The 24,371-nt window shown below is 38.3% G+C and overlaps 1 protein-coding gene across 4 annotated transcripts in view; it reads left to right on the top strand.

Moving 5' to 3' along the window:
• The window catches only part of barr (barren), a 363,219-nt gene that overhangs the window by 143,298 nt on the left and 195,550 nt on the right, over nt 1-24,371 (top strand). For all 4 annotated transcript variants that reach the window (XM_067101907.1, XM_067101909.1, XM_067101908.1 and 1 more), the window contains exon 7: nt 13,897-13,999. In XM_067101907.1, coding sequence (XP_066958008.1) covers nt 13,897-13,999 — 103 coding nt within the window. The remainder of the gene's footprint in view (nt 1-13,896; nt 14,000-24,371) is intronic.

Below are 24,371 nucleotides of genomic sequence, written 5' to 3'. Positions count from 1 at the left end.
CCTCAGTGCCACCTCTGGCACTGTGCCATCGACTTGAGTAACATGGCAATATATAACGAAGACCATGTATACTTCATTGTAATGCCTCATCAAGGTAAGCTAACTGCATGTCTTAACTGTAATAATTACTACTAAAAGTTAAGTGCCTGATTATTTTAAGATTTACCTTAAGGAAATCACTTACAGTTATAGTGAACCCCCCTGATTCGCGTCCTCACAATTCGTGGACTCGCATATTCACAGATTTCTCTTTGAAACGTATCTACCCATTATTTGCGGAAAATTCGCCCATTCACGGTATTTTTCACTGAGAAATATTCACTAAATACTGTATTTTCATCTCATTTTCATGAGTAAATGCACTTTTTGTGATAAAACTATTAAAATACTCAGGTAATGGTTGAGTTATGATAATTGATAATTCACCTTACGATAATTTGATTTTGCAATGGGGTAAGCAGTTAATACTGGTACCACAATATTATTTGTAAGATATTTTAAAATTTCGTGCGGGTGCAGGCAGCAATATAATCAGGCAGTGAGAGACTAAATTACAATAGACAACTTTTCCTCCATCTCTTTACCCTATCTTCTAATTAAAAAAGTAAAAGAGAATGATAAAAGTATTGTTAGTAACGCTATATTCTTGCGTAAATGCGTACAGCCATAAACAACAAGCCAAGTAACTGTTGTTTTGCTCATAACCGAATCGGATAACAACTGCCGTTTATCAGGTATTTCAACCATTGTACGGTAATAAACAATTACCATACGTTATGGCACAAATGACAAGTAGAATAGGATTGGTATAATTTTGCACTATACCCTTATTTGGTATGGATAAAAGATCTTCAAGGAAATATACTGCTAAATTTAAGCTGCAAGTTGTAGCTGAAGGTGAGAAAACAATGTTCAAGCTGCTAATGACTATACTGTAAATTATTGTGCATCGGCAATATGGATGAAACTTGATCATAATTAAAATGGGAGAGAAAGTATTTTAATCAAAACTACTAGGCATGAATGAACACATTACTGTTATTTTTACGCCGGTAAACGGTAAATACATAAAGCTTGTATTATGATGAAATCAAGTGAAAATAGCGAAGGGAATCTTGAACTTTTTGTTTTCTTTGCGTCACAGTCATAACAAAGGTACAGTTCAATAAAATAATGAAAACATGTACATAATGTTCATAGAAGGTAGTACATTACAGGTAAAATTCAATCAGTTTAAAATTATATGCTGTACAGGTAATGGCGTACAGAGAAATAATAATTTGTAAAAATATGTTTGAGCGCTGACTACGAATGAGAGATAGAGAGATATATGTACTGTAATACAGTAACTGTACTGCTTTTGTGCCGTATTTATGCGCAAATATGTAATTACAAATTTCCATTCTTATGTTACACCTAAAAACACGAAAATTATACAATAATACTTAAAAATTAAACGCACTTTCAGCAGGGGTATCATCTTTGAAAAGTGCAGTAACTTTGCAAATGGGTATCACATTTTGTAAAAGTACACCAACTGAACGTGCTGTAATTACATGCACATACAGATTGCACCAGCACTTTTCTCTGAGGTTAACAAAGTAATTTTCAAAGAATGACACTTATACAACTCTTAGTTACATCTCTGATATTACATTAACCCTTAAACGCCGAAGCCCTATTTACAAAAACATCTCTCGTATGCTGGCGGTGTTCGGGAGCTAGCGCCGAAGCGGAAAAAAAGTTTTTTTCAAAAAATCACAGCACGCTTAGTTTTTAAGATTAAGAGTTCATTTTTGGCTCCTTTTTTCTCATTGCCTGAAGTTTAGTATGCAACCATCAGAAATGAAAAAAATATCATTATCATATATAAATATTGGAATATATGACAGCGAAAAAAAAAGCTTGTATATAATTGTATACAAATCGCGCTGTAAGCAAAACTGTTAAAGCTAATGAGTTAAATTTTTTTTAGTTGTATTGTACACTAAATTGCGATGATTTTGGTATATAACAGATTGTAAAACGATAAAGCAACACAGAGAAAATATTATCACAAAATGATGCATGAATTCATAACGTGCAGACGTAAAAAAAAGTTTTTTTCAAAAATTCACCATAAATCGAAATATTGTGCTAGAGACTTTCCAATTGTTTCAAAATGAAGGAAATTGATTGAATATTACTAGACTGTAAGTTTTTTAGCTTACAATTGCATTTTTTTACCATTTCAATCGAGTTAAAGTTGACCGAAGGTTGATTTTTTTCTATTTATCGTTATTTATATGAAAATATTTCAAAAATGGTAAAAGCTAAAAGCATGATTTATTTTCTGTTGTATTCTACATGAAATTGCACACATTTTGATGTATAACACTTTATGTAACGAATAATATAAAACGGCAAAAAAATTACGACAAGGTGACTCAAGAAATGCTAGGATTTTTAGCGGAGTTCGCGCGCGCGGATGGAAGGAAAAAGTTTTTTTCAAAAATTCACCATAAATCGAAATATTGTGCCAGAGACTTTCCGTTTGTTGCAAAATGAAGGTAAAGCATTGGTTGTTACTAGAATGTAAGAATTTTGGCTTACGATTGCGTTTTTCGAGCATTTCGATCGAGTTAAAGTTGACCGAAGGTTGATTTTTTTCTATTTATCGTTATTTATATGAAAATATTTCAAAAATGGTAAAAGCTAAAAGCATGATTTATTTTTTGTTGTATTCTACATGAAATTGCGCACATTTTGATGTATAACACTTTATGTAACGAATAATATAAAACGGCGAAAAAATTACGACAATGTGACTAAGAAATGCTAGGATTTTTTTATGAGAGCGAAGGAAAAGGTTTTTTTCAAAAATTCACCATAAATCGAAATATTGTGCTGGAGACTTTCCGTTTGTTGCAGAATAAAGGTAAATGATTGATTGTTACTAGAATGTAAGAATTTTGGCTTACGATTGCGTTTTTCGAGTATTTCGGTCGAGTCAAAATTGACCGAATGTTAAAATTTTGTCAGTTATCGTGATTTAAATGAAAATATTTCAAAACTGTTAAAAGCTAAAAGAATGATTTATTTTTTGTTGTATTCTACATGAAATTGCACACATTTTGATGTATAACACTTTATGTAACGAATAATATAAAACGGCGAAAAAATTACGACAAGGTGACTCAAGAAATGCCAGGATTTTCAGCGAAGGAAAAAGTTTTTTTTCAAAAATTTACGGATGCCCCTCAGGACACCCGATGCTTCCTAGGGGTCGTAAAAGGCACGGGATGTGGTTCTTGGTCGCCTTCGGTCACACGTGGGCGAACAACACGGCGCTGAGAAGCTGGGTCACTTTGGCTGCTGGGTCCTTCTCCAGCATCCCAGTCTAAAACTCGTCTCACACGCTCACTACCGACAGGCAGTATGCGCCTTTCACGGTCCTGACGGCTTTGAGACATCTCTGCAAACGTCCTGTTGCAGCACAAATACGCAAACACTCGCCAAAGTTCTGCAAAACACGGATGCGTCAAAAAATCGCTCTCGCACGGTCCGACGCTGATGCTGTCTGGTACGAGAAGGAGGGAATTCGCGCATGCGCGTCTGGGTGACGCTTATAAACAAAACAACAGCTTGATCCGTGAACTCCCAGCATCCCTCAAGGCGCGTGATTTGAAACCTTCCGCAAACTAGGCCTGTAATTATTTTTCCGCGAATATTTAAAAAAAGCATTTTTAGTCGACGTATGGTACGTCCACTTGACATCCAACAGACAATTTTCGTCGATGTATGGTACGTCCATTAGGCGTTTAAGGGTTAATGAATTCATTTTATCAAATGAGCCGGCTGAACAACCTCATCTCAAGGTCATGTAAAGTCTTAGTGACAAAGACTTTGCGAATGGACATAATACTTGTATATTTATGTACGTACAAAAATATAAATATAAATTTTCCGTATTGATTTTACAGTTAAAAGCATGTAAACTTATAAATGTACTTCAAACATTAAACAAGCATTTTCTGCAGGGGTATCATCCTTGAAAAGCGCAGTAACTTTGCCTTTGGGTATCACATGTCGTAAAAGTACACTAACTGAATGTGCTGAAATTACCTTTGCATCATATTTATGCATGTACAAAAATAAAAATAATACATTTTTCATACAGACTTTACACATAAAAGCCTAAAATGCATTTTTCTTACAGATTTTACACATAAAAGCATGAAATGCATTTTTCATTCAGATTTTACACACAAAAGCATGAAATGCATTTTTCATACAGATTTTACAATAAAAGCATGAAATGCATTTTTCATACAGATTTTACACAAAAGCGTGAAATGCATTTTTCATACAGATTTTACACACAAAAGCATGAAAACATGTAAATTACTTCAAAAATTAAACGTAACCACTTTTGTAGGGTTTCTCGAGAATTTCGTGTCTGTGAAAAAATCACGTATGCCAATTAGTTAAGTTCCAGTGAAAAGTTCGTGTGTGTGTGAATTCGCGCAGCTCAAATCGTGTAAGATCGAAGTATTATACATATACATATATATATATTCTTACAGATTGGGTCTCTGTGGAGGGATGGAAGGGGAGGATTATATTAAATTACTGCCAGATGGTTCAACAGAGAACAGCAAGCTGTAAACAGAATAACAGCAAAAGTGAAGAACTTACCTTATTGTACCAATTTGATAAAAGAATGGAAGGTCGCCATAGAGATGAGTCAATTACGTTACAGTGAATTTATTTACACATGAAGCAGTCAAATGAGGCTGGAACTGAGGATTCAGCAGTCAGTTAAACTTAATGAAAATGACATAAATGGCACGTCTCAAATTGGAAAGCATGATAAGGCTTGTAATAATTTCCGTAATTGGCTTTGCGTGCAACTGAGTAAAGGCTATCCACTTCCAGTGTTCTTTAAGGACTGGGTTCACAAGGTGGAGGTTCGACTGGGCAGAGCGCAGTTGAACGCCTGGAAATAAAGCCAGGGTTAGCGATTTAGCCCCAGTAATTTCTCTCACATGAATCTATGCACTATGGAGGAATTGATCACCTGAGTTACTTAAATTAATTTGCCCTTAATTTACACTATGGAGGGAATACAGTATTTGAATACTTATCACAGAATTGAATTAGGTTGGTTTCAAAGCAAGTCATGGGGCGATTCACGGGCTGCCCGGAGCATAGGTTAACTTAACAAAGGGGCTGTGTTTAGGAGGGTGAAAATTGAGATTTGGAGAAATGAAAAAAAACTATGAATTTCATGGAGAGAAAGGAGGTGGCTTATTGACTAATTGCGGTCGACATACCTGGGGCCTGTAGATGTTTTGCGCTAAACATTTGAGGGTTGGCCGATTACCGTGTTTGGTTTTCACCAGCGAAAGGAAGAAAAATTTGCACGTGTGTCTCGAGTGCTGGTTCTGCGCGGAGTGCGGCATCTGAAGCAAACCAGTGCGCTCCTTCCAGATTGTTTGCATCGAAGTGTAGGGCTCGGTCGATCTGCAAAAAGTCATACAGCCAGCAAAAGAGTGGAGAAAATTGAGTCTTATGATTAAGTACTTAGAGGTTAAGTTCCTATCTATCCCACAGCCTGGATTCGCCTCCCATCCCCTAACGCAGGGGTTCCCAAACTATGGGTCAAAGGGGTCGCGAAAAGATTCTTTTGGGTCGCAAGAAGACAAGGTATATCATCTTTAAGAATTTCACTCATATATATAAATATATTTTTTTACAGGTCATTTGAGTAAACATAAAATAAATACACATACGCACACACACACACACACACACACATATATATATATATATATATATATATATATATATATATATATATATATATATATATATATAATGTATGTATAATGATGATAATAAAAAAAAAAGAAACTTATGAACTGTTACCTCTCATTCATATTTCATAAATCTAACCAAACTATAAACTTAACCTGAACTTATTCAAAAATGAATAAATTTATAATTACTAATAACTAAAGTACAGTTTGTATTTGATTTTGCCAAAGTCTGCGTCGATTTTGCCAAAGTCTGCGTCTACCTGGGAAAAAGAAAATGTTAATCCTTCCTTGTAGAGGTTCTTGAAAGATTATGATGTAAAAAATTATGTAATCAAAGGTTGAAAAATCTTCTCCTTTAGTGATCATTAATACACATTTATTGATACAACAAGATGTAAAGGTCTATACTTATTTAATGAAGTTTCTTACTCTCTAGCTGTGCAATACACACACACACACACACATATATATATATATATATATATATATATATATATATATATATATATATATATATGTATATATGCTGAACACTGAAGTACCTGATACAATGTCATTATTCCTTATGACAACAGTAGGCCTCGTATCGAAAACAAATTCATTGTATCCTCTTTCTCAGTCTTGCAACACTCAGCTGATCGTACGCTTACGGTGCACAGCGTACAGGTTTGATTGTGTCGCCGTTTTCTATGTTTTACTACATGATGTAAAACAAATCTATGGTATGCATATATATATAAATTCTCTTAAAATTAATTTTTATGCTTGATATATATTTATAAATTAAGAAGATGCTATTTGTAATTATTTAATGTAATAATTTCTTCAGTCAAATGTATTTTTAATAGTAAATATTTGGATCACAGCTTTCATCTGAATTCACCTTTCAAATTAGGTTACTAATAGTGATAGTAGCTACTAGGTTTACCTCAGTTGTTTGTGATATTTTCTGTTTGTATCTCTTGCAAAATGGATCGCTGGGTAATTCAAAAAGTGGATGTAAAAGAAACTTCAGATATAAATCAAGAGACCTAAGAAGTAGATAATAATGTAGTTACAACACCGTGTCAGTCAAATATGAAAAGGAGTGTTGTTGAACCAAGCAGCAGCGGTCAACCACAGCCAAAACGGCGAAAGTACCAAGAAGTTTTTATTCAGTAAGGTTTTGTATGCCATGTTGTTAATGACGTTCATCATCCTCAGTGTGTTATATGTTTGGAAGTGTTGGCTAATGAAAGCTTAAGCCAGCAAAAATGAAAAGACACCTGCAGTGCAAGCACCAGTCATTCACAAATAAACCAATAGATTTTTTCCGACGCAAGAAAATGGAGTTAAAGGACAAAAGTAATTGATAACAAAAAATGTTGCATTGCCTGTCAAAGCTCAAATGGCATCATATGAGGTTGCATATCTAATTCCTCGGAGAAAAAAGCCACACACAATAGGGAAAGAGCTTATCAAACCTGCTGCACTGGCAATGTGTAGAGCTATTCATGAAGAAAAGATGGATCGCGAACTTGAACCCATACCCCTGTCAGACAATACGGTTGGTAGGCGAATTCATGAGATTGCAAGTGACATATTGATTCAGTTGATGGAGAGAGTTAAGAATGTAAATTATGCTTTACAATTAGACGAATCAACCGACATTTCTGGTTCTTCTCAATTACTTGCATTTATAAGATATAGCTTCAATGGAAAATTGAATGAAGATACATTGTTTTGCCTTGCGCTAGAAGGAAAGTGTACAGGAGATGATATTTTCATGGCATTAGATAAAAAACTTCATGAGCTTGGACTTTCTTGGGATCGGTGTGTAGGTATATGCACAGATGGAGCCGGGGCAATGTTAGGTAAAAAGAAAGGACTAAAAGCAAAGGTACATAATGTGGCTCCTCATATATGTTTTACTCTCTGTATTATTCATCGAGAAGCTCTCGCTTGCAAAGCCATTGTTCCCAAACTTAAAACTGTTTTTGATACAGCTGTCAAAATCGTCAACTACATAAAATCATGCCCTTTGAATGCCAGGTTATTTGCTTCACTGTGCAAAGACATGGGCTCAGACCATGAAGCATTGTTGCTTCACACAGAAATCAGATGGCTCTCCAGGGAAAAAGTTTTCACACGGCTGTATCAGCTGAGAGATGAGGTCTGCCTATTCCTTCTGGATTCAGGCTCTCAAGTTAGTGTATTCATGACTGATAGTAACTGGTTAGGAAAGCTAGTGTATTTATCATGTATTTTTTATGAACTTAATGAGTTAAATCTTTCCATGCAAGGCCCAAACACAAATATTTTGTCATTGTTCGACAGTTGTCTGACAGCTTTGCCTTGGAGCTTCTTACAAAAGATGTGGGGAAAGAAATTTGCTTATTTAAAATACGTATCACATATGAGCTTTTTAATTACAGTTTTATTGTTATTATTATTATTTGGAAATTAGTACTTATTACTAGGTAAAAATATATTTATCATACAAAACAAATAAACATATACATGTACTATAAAATTCTCTATCTCAGTAAAAGAGAGAGAGAAATTATTACTTTTATTATTTAATGTTATTTAATTTACACATAGAAGCTTGAAAACTTATAAATTACATAAAAGATTAAACATAAACACCTTTGCAGGGTTTCTCAGTAATTGCAAATGTTCGTGTGTCTGTGAAAAACTCGTGTATGACAGTTAGTTAGGTTCCAATGAAAAGTTTGCGTGTCTGAATTCGCACAACTTGAATCGCACAAGTTTGCAGTATTACTGTACCTCCTACCCCAGATGTACAGAGATTCTGTTATGCCTGCACATAGAGTGGCCCAATAAAATTCTGTTTCCAAGGCAACACCCTTTATCACCCAAACTGGTTCCCTAATTAACCCTTAAACGCTGACTGGAGGTATTTTACGTCAACAAAAATTGTCTGTCGGGTGCCAAGTGGACGTAAAATACGTCGACTACAAAAAGTTTTTTTAAATATTCGCGGGAAAAATAGTTTTAGGCCTAGTTTGCGAAAGATTTTAAATCACGCGCCTTGAGGGATGCTGGGAGTTCACGGATCACGCTGTTGTTTTGTTTACAAGCGTGACCCAGCTGCGCATGTGCGAATTTCTTTCTTCTTGCACTACAAAGCATCAGCGACGCATCGTTGGAGAGTGATTTCTCGACGCATTCGTGTTTTGCAGAACTTGTGCGAGTGTTAGTGTATTTGTGATGCAATAGGATGTTTGCAGAGATGTCCCAACGTCACCAGGACAGTGAAAGCGCATATTGCCTATCAGTAGTGAGTGTGTGAGGCGAGTTTTAGATTTGGATGCTGGAAAGGGACCAACACCCAAGGTGACCCAGCTTTTCAATGCCGTGTTGTGCGGTCACGTGTGGCCGAAAGGGACCAAGGACCACATCCTGTGCCTTCAACCGAAGGGCCATACCCCGGAATAACCCAGATTGCCTCATCTTAGTCCGCCCAGTGTTGGACTACATTCGTGAACGGTGCCAGTTTCTCATGGTTCCTTCCAAGAACCTTTCTTTGGATGAGGGGATGATACCATACAAAGGGCGTCTAAGCATAAAAGTGTACAACCCCAAGAAGCCAAAGAAATATGGTGTGAAGTTAATTTTTTATTATGAAATCCAACACTGGATACGTCATTGACTTCTCTTTGTATTCCGGGGTCTTCTCCACGCTGCATGACACTGTCTTCGGTCTTGTGGATCGTTTCTGTAACCAGGGATACTACCTGTTTATGGATAATTATTATAACTTGTTACCCCTGGCCCAGGAACTGTATGAAGCAGGTGTGCACGTCAGTGGTACCCTTCGGTTAGTGCGTGGGGCCCCGAATGTCCTCAAGAGGTTCGCTAGCCAGCCTCAACATCTGGCAAGAGGAGAGACAGAGTGGCGGCGGAAGGGAGATGTCTTTGTCATCCGTTGGAAGGGGGTCCGACTCGTGCACATGATTACAACCAGTCATGAGCCCATCCAAGAAGAGGTCATTCAGCGGAAGAAGGCACGTCGGCAGGGCTGAGTTACATATGAGGAGTTTCGTGTCCAACGGCCTACTGTCACTGGGCACTACAATAGGCACATGGGAGGAGTTGATCTCTTTGATCAACTCATCCAGTATTATCCCTTCGACAGGAGAACCAGGAGGTGGACACAGAAGCTCCTCAAATACCTCCTTCAGTTGGCCCTCCAGAATGCCTACACCCTCTACTGTGGGTACAATTCCAACATCCGGAGGTTGTCCCACATCCAGTTTCTCGAGGTGGCCGGGAATGCCCTCATAAACTTTAATCCTGAGGAGTGGCCTTCCAACACCGCCCCCCTTGCCCCGAGCTCCAGATCTGCCCCGAGAGGATAGGGCAGATGTTGCTAGGAGGGCCAACCTCGGTCGTCCTGCCGACGCCGCCCCTGCTGCCACCGCCCTTGCTGTCCCTCACATTCCAATGTCCCGTCGGGTAGTGGACCCTGTGTGTCGGCTGCAGGCAGGGGATCACACACTGGAGCCCCTAGAAGGGCATAAGCAGAAACGGTGCCAGGTGTGCCATATGAATGGTAGAAGAAGAGACACCCAGTTCGTCTGTCGCACCTGCAAGGTAGCACTTTGCAGGATAGGGGAGTGTGACCACAAATACCACACTGCAGTCATATATTGGAGTGCGCCTACCCGAGGGACACCAGAGGGTGCAGCGGACCGCCAAAGGGCGGCCCATCTGCAGTAAGGGCGCGCGTCTCCCTCCTCCACCTGTACCTCGTCATGTCGAGAGAAAAAAATTGCAAGACTCTTCAATGGAGGAGGGAGAAAACAAGAATAGAACAAAGAGTCAGGGGATTACGAGTGAGTATTCTGCATTGATTTTATATTTAGTTTTATATTTATTACAAGTTTTTATATATCTGTATTTATTGGTGTTTTGTATATTTCATTTTATGCAAAAAAAAAAGTTTTTCACCTGCATTCCTTTTAGTTATGTATTTGTACCAAAATAAAAAAAAATATATATTATATATATGTGTATGTATGAATGTGTGTATATATATATATATATATTATATATATATATATATATATATATATATATATATATATATATATATATATATATATATATATATATATATATATATATATATATATACATACACTGTATATATATTTGGGTATTTTTTGGTAAGCAAAAATTTATAAAAAAATTCATATTGTACGAGGGTTTCTGGAACCTAACGTCGTGTAAGTTCGGTGTATGACTATATATATATATATATATATATATATATATATATATATATATATATATATATATATATATATATATATATATATATATAATATATATATATATATGTAATACAGTAAACCCCCATTATTCGCGTTCTCACGATTCATGGACTCACACATTCGCGGGTTTCTCTGTGGAACATATCTACCCATTATTCGCGGAAAATTTGCCCATTCACTGTATTTTTCACTGAGAAATATGCACTAATTACTGTATTTTCATATAATTTTCATGAATATATGCGCTTTTTGTTATAAAACTATTAAAATACTCAGGTATAAGCATTTTTACAGGGTTTTTCTTGTGTTTAAACTATGAAAAAGGGCAGTTCTAAGTGTTTTTAGAGGGGTTTTAAGTATTCACGGATTTTAGTTATTCGCAGGGGGATGTGTTACGCATCCCCCACGAATACAGGGGGTTCACTGTGCATTATATATATATATACAGTGAACCCCCGTATTCGCTGGGGAAGGGTACCCCCCCCGTGAATAGCTAAAATCCGCGAATACATAAAACCCCTCTAAAAACACTTAGAACTGCCCATTTTGATAGTTTAAACACAAGAAAAACCCTGTGAAAATGCTTATACCTGAGTATTTTAATAGTTTTATCACAAAAAGTGCATTTATTCATGAAAATTATCTGAAAATACAGTAATTAGTGAATATTTCACAGTGAAAAATACCGTGAATGGGCGAATTTTCCGCAAATAATGGGTAAATATGTTCCATAGAGAAACCCGCAAATGCGTGAGTCCGCGAATCGTGAGAACACGAATACGGGGGGTTTACTGTATGTATATATATATATATATATATATATATATATATATATATATATATAATTATATATTATATATTGTCATAAACTGGGTCCTTGGTGGAGGAGGGAATTGGAACAATTTATTTTTAAAGACTGCCTGCGTACCAAGGGGGGCCTGAGTTTATGAACAAAAGGCGAAACTACGGGAATCTCACCTTTGAAACTCCCTGGATTTACGTAAATAATGAAGGTCGCCATTTGGAATTAGAATTCTTTTACAATTTAAAAAGGGGGTTTATTTACAGAGAATGGGGCAAATATGCAAGACCAAAAAAAGAATGTAAAATGCAAACCACTTACAAACACAAATTACATACGATAGAGCAAATAAGCAATGTAAATAGGAGGGGCCACAGATACAACAATCCCCGTTATAACAAATGACTCTGTTATGTTAAAATTACATCAAGTCACATGGTAATACATTGGAAGGGGTGAACTCCAGATTAATGGCAATCAATTAATTAAGATGATTGTTGTGTGGGCAACGGATTCTTGCGATCAGGCTGCGACCAGAGATGGTTGCGATATTTGGATGGCAGTCAGCACTAGTGGGGCATAGATGTGTGGACTGGACAGAGAGTTCAGGAGTTAGTACAACACGGAAGAGAAATGAAATCTCTCTTGCTATTAATTACACAATAGATCTCCGCACAGGGGAGGATCAAACACTTATATTACTTAAACTATTTTGCCCTTAATTTGCACTATGGAGGAGAGATTTGAATGCTTGTCACTGAATCATGTTAAGTTGATTTCAAAGCAAGTCATGGGGCGTTTTATGGGCTGCTCGAAGTAGGGTGACTTAACAAAGGGACTGCTTTTGTGGAGGAAGAAATTGAAGCCTGAAGGAATGGAAAAATCAAGGGATTTCAGGGGGCAGGGAAAGGGCTGGCTTACTGACTAATTGCGATCAACATACCTGGACCTGCAAACGTGTGCGCTAAACATGAGAGACTTGGTCGGTTACCAAAGTTAGTCTTCACCAGCGTAAAAAGGGAGGCATAACTGGACTTGCATCTGGGGCTGTAGTCTGGAGTTGTCTGCTGCTTCCCGGGAAAACAGTGCGTGCCTTCCACGGTTGTTTGCTTCGAAGTCTAGGCCCCCCATCGACCTGCAAAAAGTCATACAGCCAGCAAAGGAGTGGAGAAAAAGTGGCCTTAAGATTAAGTACTTAGAGGTTAAGTTCCTATCTATCTCACAGCCTGGCTATGCTCCCCATGCCCACAATGGCCTAGCTACTCCCATATCACATGATGGGGGTGAAAGGGGGTTGTCCCTATTGTCTATCCCAGGTCAGCTGAGGTGGGAGGCTACCCCGACATGAGTGAAACACTGGCGCTAACTGCTATTCTCTAGTTCAAAGTACTCTTTGTCCTATCTCACCCGCCATGTTTTCTTGACCCTACAGTCAAATGAAAGGTGAAAATGCATCACAGGATAAATTACTCAGGCTGGGAGATGAGGGAGGGATAAATTCTTAAGAATATATAATGTATATATATGTGTGCATGTATATATATATATATTTATTTATGTATTTTTTATTTTGGGCCTTGGTCTTGGGTCCATTTGTTTCCAGATAATCGTAAATACCTCTCCGTTATACAGTTTGGCCTCTCTACCTCCCCACATTCAGTGGACAGAAGTAGGCTGACCAGCTGTGCCTGCTCATACTTATTTGTTCCTGGTGGGGGTGGGGGAAGTAGATGGATAGAAAAAGGATATTCATAGAAAACTGAGCATTCTCGTTTTTCTTTTGGAGGTTTTCAAACTCCTACTTGTGTGGAAGTAAAAGCTATATAATAGATAAGTACTGTATTTAAAAAATAAGTACTAAATTAAGTATTTATGTATTATGTTGTTAAATATTAATTTTTATTCACAATTCACAATACAATTTGACTGTGATACTATATTTAATTTTTCATTAGATAAACATTGAAATCTCTTGCACCAGTTTTCATGTAATAATATAATTGTATTTCAGGATGATACTTGTCAGATGATGTTGGATGCAGAAACTATACTGAAATTTGATAACGATGCTGTCCCAGTTATTGAGGCAAGAATACCACTAGCAAAGTTGTCAGGTAATAAGTTGTGCTTAAATCTCAGATTACACAAAAGAATGGTCCAGTTTCTTCTGATGAATTTTTGTAAACGCAGAGGCTAGTTTTAGTTTTGTATATAAAACAGGTTCAAGAGGTTAGTTATATATAAATATCAAACAACTATAAGTTTTATATTTTTAACATAACCATTTTTCTTTTTAGAAAATGCATTCAGAAAAAGCAAAACAGTGGTTACAGCCACATTATACTTTGTTGATTCAAGGTTGAACACCTATGCAGAAAACTTCCATATTATTAACTGCTTTATACACTTCTGCAAAAAACTCATCAACAGCCTTTTAGCCCTCAACTTATGTTATGCAAAATAATTCATACCAGCAGCTTGAGCATTTTTTCTGTAATTTTTATTCAGCACATATGCTTCCCTTCTTGAAAAGTGAGTAAACTTCATAGTCCTTTCATGTATTCCAAATTTTGTTTCTGTTAACATTCCTCCTTTTATTATTATTTTTGTATTTACTCAGCTATTTGCTTTGCTTCATAGTTTGTTTTGTAGCAGAAAAAATTTTTTGTTCAAACATTTTTTATACAAACCCACTGTTTTATGTGAACCTGGATGTGCAGTGGCCCAGTGGTTTTAAGTCTTTCCCCTAAGCTTTCTAGACTTTCACAAAATGAGATGGGCCCAGAGGAAGGCCATAGGTAAATTGATGGTATTATTATTAGAAAATTTATTTTGTTTAAAGTAGATTTTTTTTTTTTTTTTTTTTTTTTTTTTTTTTTTTTTCAATACAAAACCCATCATTGACATGAACATGATGAAACAGGAATAACGGATGCTGGTGAAGCAAACTCTTGAGTTTGGGTTTCGTAAAGACCTTGGTACTCGTAATGCGCTTTTGTGAATATCTGCTGTATTGCAGAGTGCTCTTGGTGAGGGTGCAGAGGTACACATGGTCAGTTAAGATTTTAGTGCAGCCTTTGACTGTATGAATCATAAAGCTGAGATTACTGGAAATTGGTGGAATTTTTCTCAACATTTTAATTAAATTTTTTATAGGCAGAACCCAATGGTTCTGTATTGATGACCAGTATAGTAGCTTTAGTAATGTCATTTCAGGTGTTCCTCACGGTAGTGCTCTTGAACCTTTCGTATTTACAGTATTGTCTATACTAGTGACATGGGAAAGGTCTGGAGAACAGATTGATTTAATATGCTGATGATGCTGCTGTTATGGCTATTGTTCCTTCTCTGTGCCTGATGTCTGTAGCTGCAGAATCCTTGAATAGAGATCTGGCAGATATTCACGAGTGGAGTAGGGTTTGGGGCATGATGCTTAATCATTCTAAAACTCAAATTATGATAGTTGATCCAGTTCACTTTTGCCTTTGCATCCTGATTTACATATAAGTGGTGCAGTTTTAAATGTCTGTGACTTTTAAGACTTAGTGTAACTTTTGACAAGAAATTGACTTTTGAGAAGCATTTATATAATAATTTTACCCTTATTTCTCAAGAAGTTGGTATCTTGCAGAAATGTTTTTGAATGTTTCATGATGAAACTTATATATAATTGCTTTAAAGCTTGTCCTTTTCCTACTTCCCTTTTCCTTCATGAAGTACTGTTCTCCTTGTGTGGTCTTCAGGTGCTGACTTTCATCTCAAACTTGTGGATAGAGTTTGTTTGTTGCATAAAAAAAAGTATACCATAGTTTAACCAGACCACTGAGCTGATTAATAGCTCTCCTAGGGCTGGCCCGAAGGATTAGACTTATTTTACGTAGCTAAGAACCCATGGTTACCTAGCAACGGGACCTACAGCTTATTGTGGAATCCAAACCGCATTATACAGAGAAATGAATTTCTATCACCAGAAATAAATTCCCCTAATTCTTCATTGGCCGGTCGGAGACTTGAACTCGGGCCTAGCAGAATGCTAGCCGAGAACTCTACCGACTTGTCCAACAAGGCCCCCTCAATATGAGACCACCTTGATGTGGTGAGGGGGCTCTTGAACCCCAGGAATTTGTTCCTGGGTTTGAGTCCAAGAGTCTCGTATACCATCATATATTATTTTGGATTAAATTTGTGGAATTTTCCACTTTTAATAAAATTTATTGGACCTGATAAATAGGAAAAGATATCATAGCTGGGAGTGGGTTTATATCCGAAGCTAAATAGTGAGAACTGTGGTAGGACCATCAGCTGCCCGATAATGTTCAGACCCGAAAGTTACCAGATTGGTAGCTCAAAGGCGGAACTATTTGTTAGGGCTTGACCACGGATTCCGGGGGTGTCTGGTTCTATGGATAGGACTCTCAGCATTCTATCTGGTTTGCCCATAACATGATTAGGGTGGGGATGACTGTATTCTTGTAATACTCTCAGTCCTAGCAAGCAGGTTTGGCTTACACTTGGGCCACTCTAATGATTTTGTGCCATCCCTTTTGGGGTAGGGTAGGGAGCGGACATTTGGGATTTAGTTCTCACTTGTGCCATTGGTGGAAGAATAAAAGTCCATGAAAAGCTGATGATAACTATTTAAGGTTGTCAGGTTATTTTTTTTTTTTTCCTCTCAAATCTTTATGCTAAGTGAAAATAAGGATTCGAGTACCCTGGGTCCCTTTGATGGTGGTGATTCGGCACAGTTGACGACCGCTGGAACCTCCTGTAACAACCTTTCTTTGGAAAAAACAAAAAAGAACCAAAATGTAATCACACTGGAACCTTATGCTCCCATGCACAACAAATCAAAAAGAAGTAAATATCGTCTTGACCCAACCTTGACTCACTTCGACTCCCTCTTTGGGAGTGAAAGTTGGTCAAGGTTTCTAACCATGGAAACAGAACAACAAATCTCAGCCCTAAAGTTGGTAAACTCCTTATTAAAAAGACACTCAACGACAGAAGTATCGTTTAGACAAATAAAAATGAAGACATGGCTTATAGAAGCTACAACAAAAAACCAGTCTGAAGACTATCTATCAATAAAAAGTATCGACAATGTAAATGTAAAAGTAAAGAAGCATGACACTATGAACAGCATTCAGGGTACTATTGTACTTCCTGAAAATAATGACGAACTGGTTGATAAAAATATGCTGTTGGACTCTCTTAAAATGAGATATACCAAAGTCCAAGATTGTGAGGTATATTTAATACCAAGTAAACCGAATACAGGCAGTCCCCGTTTATCTGCGGGGTTCCGTTTCTGAGGGTGTGATGATAACCGAAAATCGCTGCTAAGTGAAAATCGGCGACTTTCAGAGCTTTTTCGGCAGTTTTCGGGGGTTATTGGCGCCGAAAAGCGCCAATTTTCGGTTATCGGCACCTCTGTTAGGTATGTATTGGCGCCAGTACCCAATTATCGGTGCCAATAAGTGGAAATCGGCGATTTTTGGCTCCGAAAATTGCTGATTTTCTTGGCTAGGCAAGCCCCATAAAACCAGATCGCTGTTAACCGAGCCTGCCGTTAACCGGGGACTGCCTGTAATAAAGTATTAAGAATTGCAAAAATAAAATTTGATTGTCAAGATTTACCTCAAAAAATAAAAATTTAGGGCCAAAATAGAGAACTAAGACCTTATGTTCCAAAGCCACTACAATGTCAAAATTGTAGTAAATATGGACACAAAGAAAAACTGTCGTAATGAACCTGTATGTGCTTATTGTGGATCTGATGAACATGCCACACAATGGAAATGTAGCGAGCCAAAATGTGTAAACTGTGGACAGGATCATCATGCAAGGTCCAAAGAATGTATGTACTACGCATACAATACAGAATTGAAAATGTTACAAGAACGAACAGGGATGTCTATCAAAGAGGCTAAGTTGGAATTAAAAGTGAGAGGAATGCAAGATCCATCCAAGAAACATACATATTCTTCAATAACAGGAACCAATAAGGAAACAAAAATACATAGAAATAGAAGTAACAAAGTGCAGAAAAGTAAATCGCAAGAAGAAATTAATGCCCAAGGGAAAAAAAATTAAAATGGTAAAGAATAAAGAAACAGGTACAAATGATATGGATGACATTTTATCCAATTCATTTGAAATATTAATGCAAATAGGAACACAGGAGGACGCTACTACAGAAGCAACAGAGGAGGGACATGATAGACTGGAAATTAAAGATAAAAAAAGGCCATTGGAAAGAACACCACCCAAAACAAAGAAACCAACAGTTGGTAGAGAAACATCGGTCAGATCAAAGATAGAAGGTATGAAGAAAGAACAAAACAAAAGCAAGTTAAGAATATACAATTATCTCCTAAAATAATAGTAAAACCAATGGATACAGATATCCAAAATACTGAAGAAGTGGAAGACAATCGTACCTTAGGCAGTAATGAATATGTCAAAGGAGAAGAGATTACTCCATCACCAATAATTGGTACAGAAGAACCAATATAGAAAGGAATATACATGACAACTCTTGTGGATGTAATGATTGTTTCATTGCATTGTGCAACAATAACAAAAACATATCAAAAGATGGTTTAACAAACATTATAAGAAACTTTAAGAAATATAGAAAAAAAGAAACCACAGAATTGAGTACCCATGAAAAAGGTTGCATGTGCGTCGAGCACTTACTATATTATAAAGAAAAACAAATGAATGTCGTGAGTAAATTATTGGAAAAAATCCAAATTGATAATACAAAAAAGAGAGTACAACTCAACCACTGTAATAAAATATTTTCAGTAGCTATATTATACAATGGAAAGTAAATGGTCTGCAGACCAGATTACACCTAGGAGAAACACAACGATCACTAAAAGAATACGAACCTATGATATTATGTTTACAACATGTCAACAAAACAATATCAACAATAGGTAAATGTACCTTAGCATCTTCATCTAGAGAGGAAGAAGGAAATTTAGGTGCTGCTATATATGTACATAACAAAGTATGTTATGACAATGTACCTGTAAACTTTATTGGTCTGCAATTATCGAGTATTAGAATATGAATAAAAAATGATAATTATGTAATTTATAATTTATACAACCAACCCAATAAAAATTATGACTTTGACAAACTTAAAGAATTACTTAATAATGGCAAGGAACCTACAGTAATAGTTGATGGTTTTAATGCCCACAACCTGATGTGGGACTGTAGTTGTACAGACTCAAATAGAGCAGGAAGTAAAATAGAAGAATTCATAGATTCATATGACATGTGCTGCATAAATGATAACGAAATCAACACATATTTTTCTAAAACACAAGGAACATTTTCCTCAATCGACTTGACTCTATGTACAACAAACATGGTAGACAGAATGTACAACAAACATGGTAGACAGATTGGATTGGAATACAGTTGACGACTTGCGTACAAGTGATCATTTCCCAATATTAATTTTATTATTACAAAATAATCCCACCAGGTATGTCCCTCAATATAACATTTATAAAGCAGATTGGGAGCAATATGAATTCCACACTAGGAATATCCCACGATTTGAAAATTTAAAAGACCATAATAAAACTAATAAATTTCTTGTTGATTTCATTACAAATTCAGCTGATAAAGCAATACCAAAATCCAAATCTCATCCAACAAAACACAAAGTCCCATGGTGGTCTGAAAAACTAAAAGAATTAATAAAAATAAAACACCAAATTGGAAGAAGATTAGGTAATCTGAATAGAAAATTCAGTAAAATAAACAAAACATTACCGATATTAGAAGGAACCTTACAAAAGCTGACTATATTATTAGAAATTAGTACATTAAAACCTCTATATAACAAAATATCTGCGAAATTTAAAAGCGAAGTAATTCAAGGAAGAATCATTTCATGGAGAAAATATGTATCAGATCTCTCTAATACTCCCATACAAAAAATGTGGGAAAAATTCAGAAAAATAAATGGTACCCATGTTAAACCACCTAGATATGCCATAATAAAGGATGGGAAAAGAATGCTTGATCCTAAAGAAATAAGTAATGTAATAGGTGAAAAATTTAGCAAAAGTAAGTAGCGACAAAAATTTAGATGAGCATTTCCGAACAAGGAAAAATAATATAGAGTTAATAACAATAAATTTTGAAACCATAGAAGATATTTATTATAATAGAATATTTAATATAGAAGAGTTAGAATTTGCTCTGTTGAACAGCAATAAATCTGCCCCTGGAAGTGACAGTATTTGTTTCGAAATGATCTGCCATTTAGCACCTTTGGCAAAGACATACTTAAAGGATTTTGACAAAGGAAAAATCTATTTCTGGGGAGAGACCTATGTCACCCGGTGAAATAACCATTCAGCACTTATTTCTAGGTAAATCCATTGCTAAATATACCAGAGAAAAGCTAAATGCCAAGCTGGAGTTACTACCCCCAGTGCGAGCTCCATGAAATGGAATCGTGTATGTGAAAGGGTGAGATTGTCACAATCACAGGTCTCCGCCCTCTAGACATTCCCGATGTCAAAAGTCCTACCGAGTGAGGTGCCGATACAACGCCCGCACCACTCGTGGACCGTCAACACACCAGCTCCACCTACATTCCATGTTAGCACCCACCACCTAGGAATGGTATTTTTATCAAGGGGGGAAAAGGAAGAAGAGAGGTGGGTCCCCAGGTGACACAGGTCTCTCCCCAGAAATAGATTTTTCCTTTGTCAAAATCCTTTTTCTGGGTTTTCCGACCTGTGTCACCTGGTGAAATAATAACAGAGAAACAAAATACCATCCTGAAAAACTAAAGAAACTTGTAATGGAAAGAAATAAAACTATAATTCCACAAGAACTTTAATTATCCAAGTAGCAAAATAGATATTCCAATACATAAACTATAGTGAGGTGGGGGAACTATGTCCCGCAAGACAAGAGAACAAAAAGACATAAAACGTACTTAAAAGTTACAAACGGGACAAATACAAAAATTGCAACATGGTCAGGAGACAGGCTGTGAAGTATGCCTGACCCAGAGGTGATGGAAAGGGAATAAGTGAGGCAGGTAGGAGGGAGGAAAGTGACTGAATATAAAGAAAAGGAGTTAAATAGAGGAAGGAACAATGCTTCCTGCCGCCACTGTGGTGAATTTTAGAGCTTCTAGGGATTTCAAATAGTGGCGTTTGAAAACCAGGGGAGACTTCCACCCTGTATATTTTGTAAGATCCTCAAAATTCATGTGATGGAAATAATTAGTGGAGGTGGCCACCGCTCTAATGTCATGAACCTTCGGAACTGAGTCTGGGTTTGCTTGTTTAATAAAATATAAGATCTGTTGTCTGATGGCCTTCATAGAAATAGTTCCTCCACCTTCCCTTATAAACGGAGGCCCCGAAGTTATTTGCGAGGTCCTGTCTAAATAAGCCTTTAAAGTAAAGACCGGGCATAAGGATAGGTCTTGTGGGAGGGGGACAACCTTCCAGGGAGACCATCTATCTCGAGGATCTTCATTCTTAGCTAGGAATTTATGGTGGGGGGCTAGCAACACTTCACCTGATGGAAGGAAATCGATATGATTGGGCTCTCTAGACATGGCAGACAGCTCAGAAATTCTAGCACCTGAAGCTAAACTAATTAAAAATAAGGTCTTCCTCAATAAACTTTGGAATGAACAAGATTGATTATCAGTTTCTGAGGCTAATTTAAGGACATCATTTAAGAACCAGGAAACCGTGTGTGGACGGGTTACTGGTCTCAAACAGGCACAGGCTTTAGGGATTGAAGAAAAATAAGAGTCCATTAAGTTAATATTGAACCCGTGTAAAAATATCTTTTTCAAAGCTGATTTGGCTGTAGTAATGGTACTCGAGGCAAGACCTTTTTCAAATAAAGACCTAAAAATGAAATTGCTAGGTTCGTGGTCATTATGGTTGCTTCAGATTCTTTTAGGAAGAGTGCTAATTTCTTACTGCTGAGTCATACTGTCTGAGAGTGGATTCCCTTTTGTCTGATTCTAGGAACAAAGTGTTAATAGGGTCAATATTAGCATCTTTCTGAGCAGCAAACTTCATGAAATCCACAAAGCTAGGGCATTCTGAATTCTTGAGGAAGCTGACACAATCTGAGTTTGTACTACTTGCGTCAGTTTTGGGTTGGGAATTTGTAAGCACCGAAGCTTCAGCTCTAGAAGAAGCGGAAACCAGTTGCCTTGGCTATTTCTCTCCGTTTGGCCAGCGGAAGAGATAGTTTGTGTGAACGTAGGTCCCACTGGATCCCTAACCATTAAAAGCGACTCTCCGGTACTAGGCGGGATTTCTCCCTGTTTATTTGAAAGCCTAGAGATTCCAGAAAGCCGATTACTATGGCTGTTGCTTTCCGGCATTCGTTGGCGTTGGATGCCCAAATGATCCAAATGAGACCGTAGTTGCTGAACTACCATATCTGCCAGTTTGGTGAAGATTCTGGGGGCTATGTTGAGACCGAATGGCATGACTCTGAACGAGTATGCTTGATTTCCCAATCTGAACCCCAGATAAGGAGAGAACCTTCTCGCAATCGGGATGTGATAGTAAGCGTCTGAAAGATCTATAGAGGTGGTTACGGCTCCACGGGGCAGTAGGGTCCGAACCTGCGAGATTGTAAGCATTCGAAACTTGCCGTGTTGAATGTAAGAATTTAGACGGGACAAGTCTAGAATTACTCTGTTGACTGGAACCTTTCTTTGGAACACTGAACAGTCTGCCTTGGAATTTCAAGTGTCTCGCTTTCTTTATTGCCCTCTTTTGTAATAGATCTTTCACGAAGTCCTTCAGAGCCTTGGACGGTGATTGATGGAACCTGACTAGCGGGGGAGGACTTCTGCATCAACTCCACCCCAGTCCTTTGGAGACTATGCTCTGGGCCCAGGGACTGAAGTTCCACTGGTCCCGAAAATGGTACAACCTCCCGCCTACCTGAGATATCTCACTGGGCGGGAGATGGTCTGCCTCCTCTGGAGCCTCTGCCTCCCCTTCCTCGGGAGGAGGAGCGAGGTGCTCCCCTGCCTCTGTAGTATCCTCTGGCCCTAGTTCCCCTTGCATTCTGGATAGACCGAAATGCCCCCTGGCTTTCATATGAAGCCTTGAAAGCCGGGGAAGATACATACGAGGGGGCAGCGAGAGACTGAGGAGCTGGTTGAACCAGCACATATTGAGGCTGAGGCTGAGTGTGCGAGGTTGAAGGCTGGCCGGGTGCGGGGACCTGGACAGCCTGCAAGACAGTCTGAGCAGGGAGCCGTTTAAACTTTTTGAACTTCTTACCGGACTTAGGATGGGGTCCGGCGGGCTCCGTTTGCTTACGCTTGTAAGGCAGGCCCCAACGGGAGCGGAGACTCTGATTGGCCCTAGTTGCTTCAGCTAGGACCGCATCAACCTCTTCTTGAGGGAAGAGATTAGCTCCCCAGATGGAGCTCTTCATAAGCCTGTTAGGCTCACAACGGATGGAAGCTGCCGAAAAGATGTGCTTCCGGCAGTTCATCCGGGCCGTGATGAAGTCGTAAAGGTCCTGTTGAAAACTCGCCAAGAGAGATTTCGTCAGGACCTGAAACAGTGTCTTCGCTGTAGACCACTGACGTTGCCTCCGCCAAAGTCAGAGAGTTTAAGGACCTGCTAAGCCTGTCCTTAGTTTCAGCTTCAGCCTTCAGGAGCGAATCCGGGATCTTAGGGAGTTGCTCGCTGAACAAGTTAGAGGCGCAGTCAGGGTCGAGCCGAGTCACTGTGAAAGTGGCCTGGGCTCCCTCCCAAAACTCAGAATCTCCGGGGAAGACAAGAGAGGTGGGATCTGTCTCCCGGAGATGAGGAAGGGGTTTACCCTCCATGCACGCTTGGCTAGTGAGGGAAGCCACTTTTGAAGTGCAAGGGGTAGGGAGAATTTCTCCCAAAGAGAACATTGTAAAGGCACCCTTGGCTGGGGTGAGTTTGGTGTTCTCTGCTTGCCACTCCGTTAATGTTCGAAGCAGAGACGACTGAGCTTGGTCCCTCGGGGAGATGACCGTCTCCTTTGGGACCTTGTCGGAACGGTTCCACGCCTCCTCTGTAAGCCTGGCAAAACCGGGATAAGGAGGTTCCAGACTGGGGAGGGAAGAATTCAAGTTCCTCCAGCCTGCGAAAGTGCCTAGGCCCTCAATTGTCAGGGTACCTTCATGCTGAGGAGCATAAAGGGTCAGTCGCCAAGGGTTCCCCTTATCGAAGGGAGGAAGGCTGGAGGTGTCCGGGACGGAGAAGGGTCTGGCAGCCGCTCCGCCGCTCATGAACCCCGAGATTAAGTTCCCTTGGGACTTAACCTGCTGCGACAGGGAAAGCACGGAAGCATTAGATGAAGAAAGCTGAGAGGAGAGTTGCGACAGCTTGTCGTCAACTCTCTTGTCGAGCTTCTGCATAAGAAGCTCGGCAAATGTTTCTGCATCAAAGGAAGGAGGGGGTGGAACCTCCT

The sequence above is a fragment of the Macrobrachium rosenbergii genome, chromosome 58, assembly GCF_040412425.1.
Source record: "Macrobrachium rosenbergii isolate ZJJX-2024 chromosome 58, ASM4041242v1, whole genome shotgun sequence".
Lineage (NCBI taxonomy): Eukaryota > Metazoa > Arthropoda > Malacostraca > Decapoda > Palaemonidae > Macrobrachium > Macrobrachium rosenbergii.
This window is presented reverse-complemented; position numbering and strand designations above follow the sequence as displayed.